Below are 1,713 nucleotides of genomic sequence, written 5' to 3'. Positions count from 1 at the left end.
GAGCTCAGCCGGCTCGCCGCAGCTAATTGCTAATCCCTCGGCTCGGGCTCCCATTGGCTCGGGCACCTGCAGCCCAAGGCCGCTCACGTGCCCCGCAGCTCGCCTGGCCGGAGGGACCCCGCCCGCCAAGCTACCTTGACAACGAGGTGGGGGCTCGGAGGCTGCAGATCCAGGCACGCAGGAGGCGCCAAGGAGGCCCTCCTCCCGGCCCATGCCTGGAACAATTGGGGGCCGAGGTGTGCTGGGGGCTGGAAAGAAAGGCAGACCTGGAGAAAAACATGTAGACCCTCAGCTCCATTGGGTCCCGCCCCAGTTAGGAAGGCTGGAGCCTAATTCGGGGTGTACCCCCTGCAGGCTTCCGCTGGGTTTGCCGGCATGGGTGGGGCACGGAGAGTGGCACCTGCCGCCTTGGCTGGGGAGGTGGATGCAGCCGGGACAGAGGTGGATGCAGCCTTGGGAGCTCCCTCCTCAAGGCTACTGCTGCTGTCCCTCAAGTCTGTCAATCCAGATAGACTTCCTCACCCCTCATCTCCACCCCAAATCTCAGCCACATATTTGCCTGAAGCTCAAGGTGACCCTGAGCCTTCCATACAACACAGTAGTGACATCCAGGTGTGGGGAGGGACTCAGCTGCGGGGGTCCTGCCAGTCTGGTGATGACTGGCCCCTCCATGGCCCTACTCAGAGGCAGGGGCTTTCAGGGACCTCTTCCCCAGTGAAGTGAGCAGGGAAAACATCCCCCCTTTGTGGCCTACTGTGGGGAAGTGCTGCCACTCAAGTGTCCCCAGACCTCTCAAATCGGGTTGGGGTGGCTCAGTCAATGACCACACCTGGAAAGGGGGAATGGACTTATGTCCTCTCTCTGCCCTGGGCATAACAAGGAACAGAGGCCCCAAAAGGGAGGCTTCTGCCACCTGGCTCTCAGACTGCACCCTCTCCCACTGACAGCCACACTCACTCCCGCGGGAGAGGCCATACTCATCGTCCTCAGGGGCTGGAATTTACTGAACACCTACCATGTGTGGAGACTGGCTCACATTAGCTGGTGAACCTGTACAACAACCCTGTGCCTAGGTCTTTTATGAAGCCATTTTAAAATTTTTTAAGTGGTGCTGGGAATGGAACCCAGGCCCTTGAGCTACCAGACAAGAAGTGCAGGGCAGAGCTGAATCCAGGGCTAGTACTAGGGGAGGCCGAAGTACCCAGGGCACTTTAGGGTGGCACTCGCTCTCGGGAACTGGCTCTGCACTTGCACTACGTAGACTGGTACTTCACACACCTCCTTTGCTCACCCTCATCCTAGTTCTGGTCCAAACCCAGACATCAGAGCCTGCCAACTCACCCATTCCACCGTCTCCTCCACCTGTCTGGGGTTTTGGCCCCTGGGGCCCTAAAGCACTGTGTCGCCTGAGATCAGTGCCTGGGAAGAGGTTAGGGCTCAGGCACTGGCATCCTGACCTTTTGGGGGCCCCTGAGAAGACCTGTTTCTGTAATTAGGGGTGTTCACCTGCTGAAGCAGGATCAGTTTCCTGGCTTGGGAACCGGGACTCTCAATTCCCACCTCTGTCTCACAGCCACCTTTACTGCCCCAGCAGCCACCTGGCTCCCAGGCAGTGAGGCAGCCTCTGCCAGGGCCACGGGTGTCTTTGGCAGGTGCTGGGCAGGTGTGAGCAGTTCTGGGGGAACCTGCTATTGAGGGATGAGTCTAAACCCC

General features: G+C 59.4%; 1 protein-coding gene across 2 annotated transcripts in view; it reads right to left on the bottom strand.

Moving 5' to 3' along the window:
• Unc5a (unc-5 netrin receptor A) overlaps positions 1–228 on the bottom strand; it is a 52,914-nt gene extending 52,686 nt beyond the window's left edge. For both annotated transcript variants that reach the window (XM_010622098.3, XM_010622101.3), the window contains exon 1: positions 135–228. In XM_010622098.3, coding sequence (XP_010620400.1) covers positions 135–213 — 79 coding nt within the window. In that variant the 5' untranslated portion in view covers positions 214–228. The remainder of the gene's footprint in view (positions 1–134) is intronic.
• Between the last annotated feature and the right edge of the window lie 1,485 nt (positions 229–1,713).

The sequence above is a fragment of the Fukomys damarensis genome, unplaced genomic scaffold (genome assembly GCF_012274545.1).
Source record: "Fukomys damarensis isolate Sample0158 unplaced genomic scaffold, DMR_v1.0_HiC HiC_scaffold_9, whole genome shotgun sequence".
Taxonomy (NCBI): domain Eukaryota; kingdom Metazoa; phylum Chordata; class Mammalia; order Rodentia; family Bathyergidae; genus Fukomys; species Fukomys damarensis.
The sequence above is the reverse complement of the archived record's forward strand: the minus strand, read 5'-3'. Positions and strand labels throughout refer to the sequence as shown.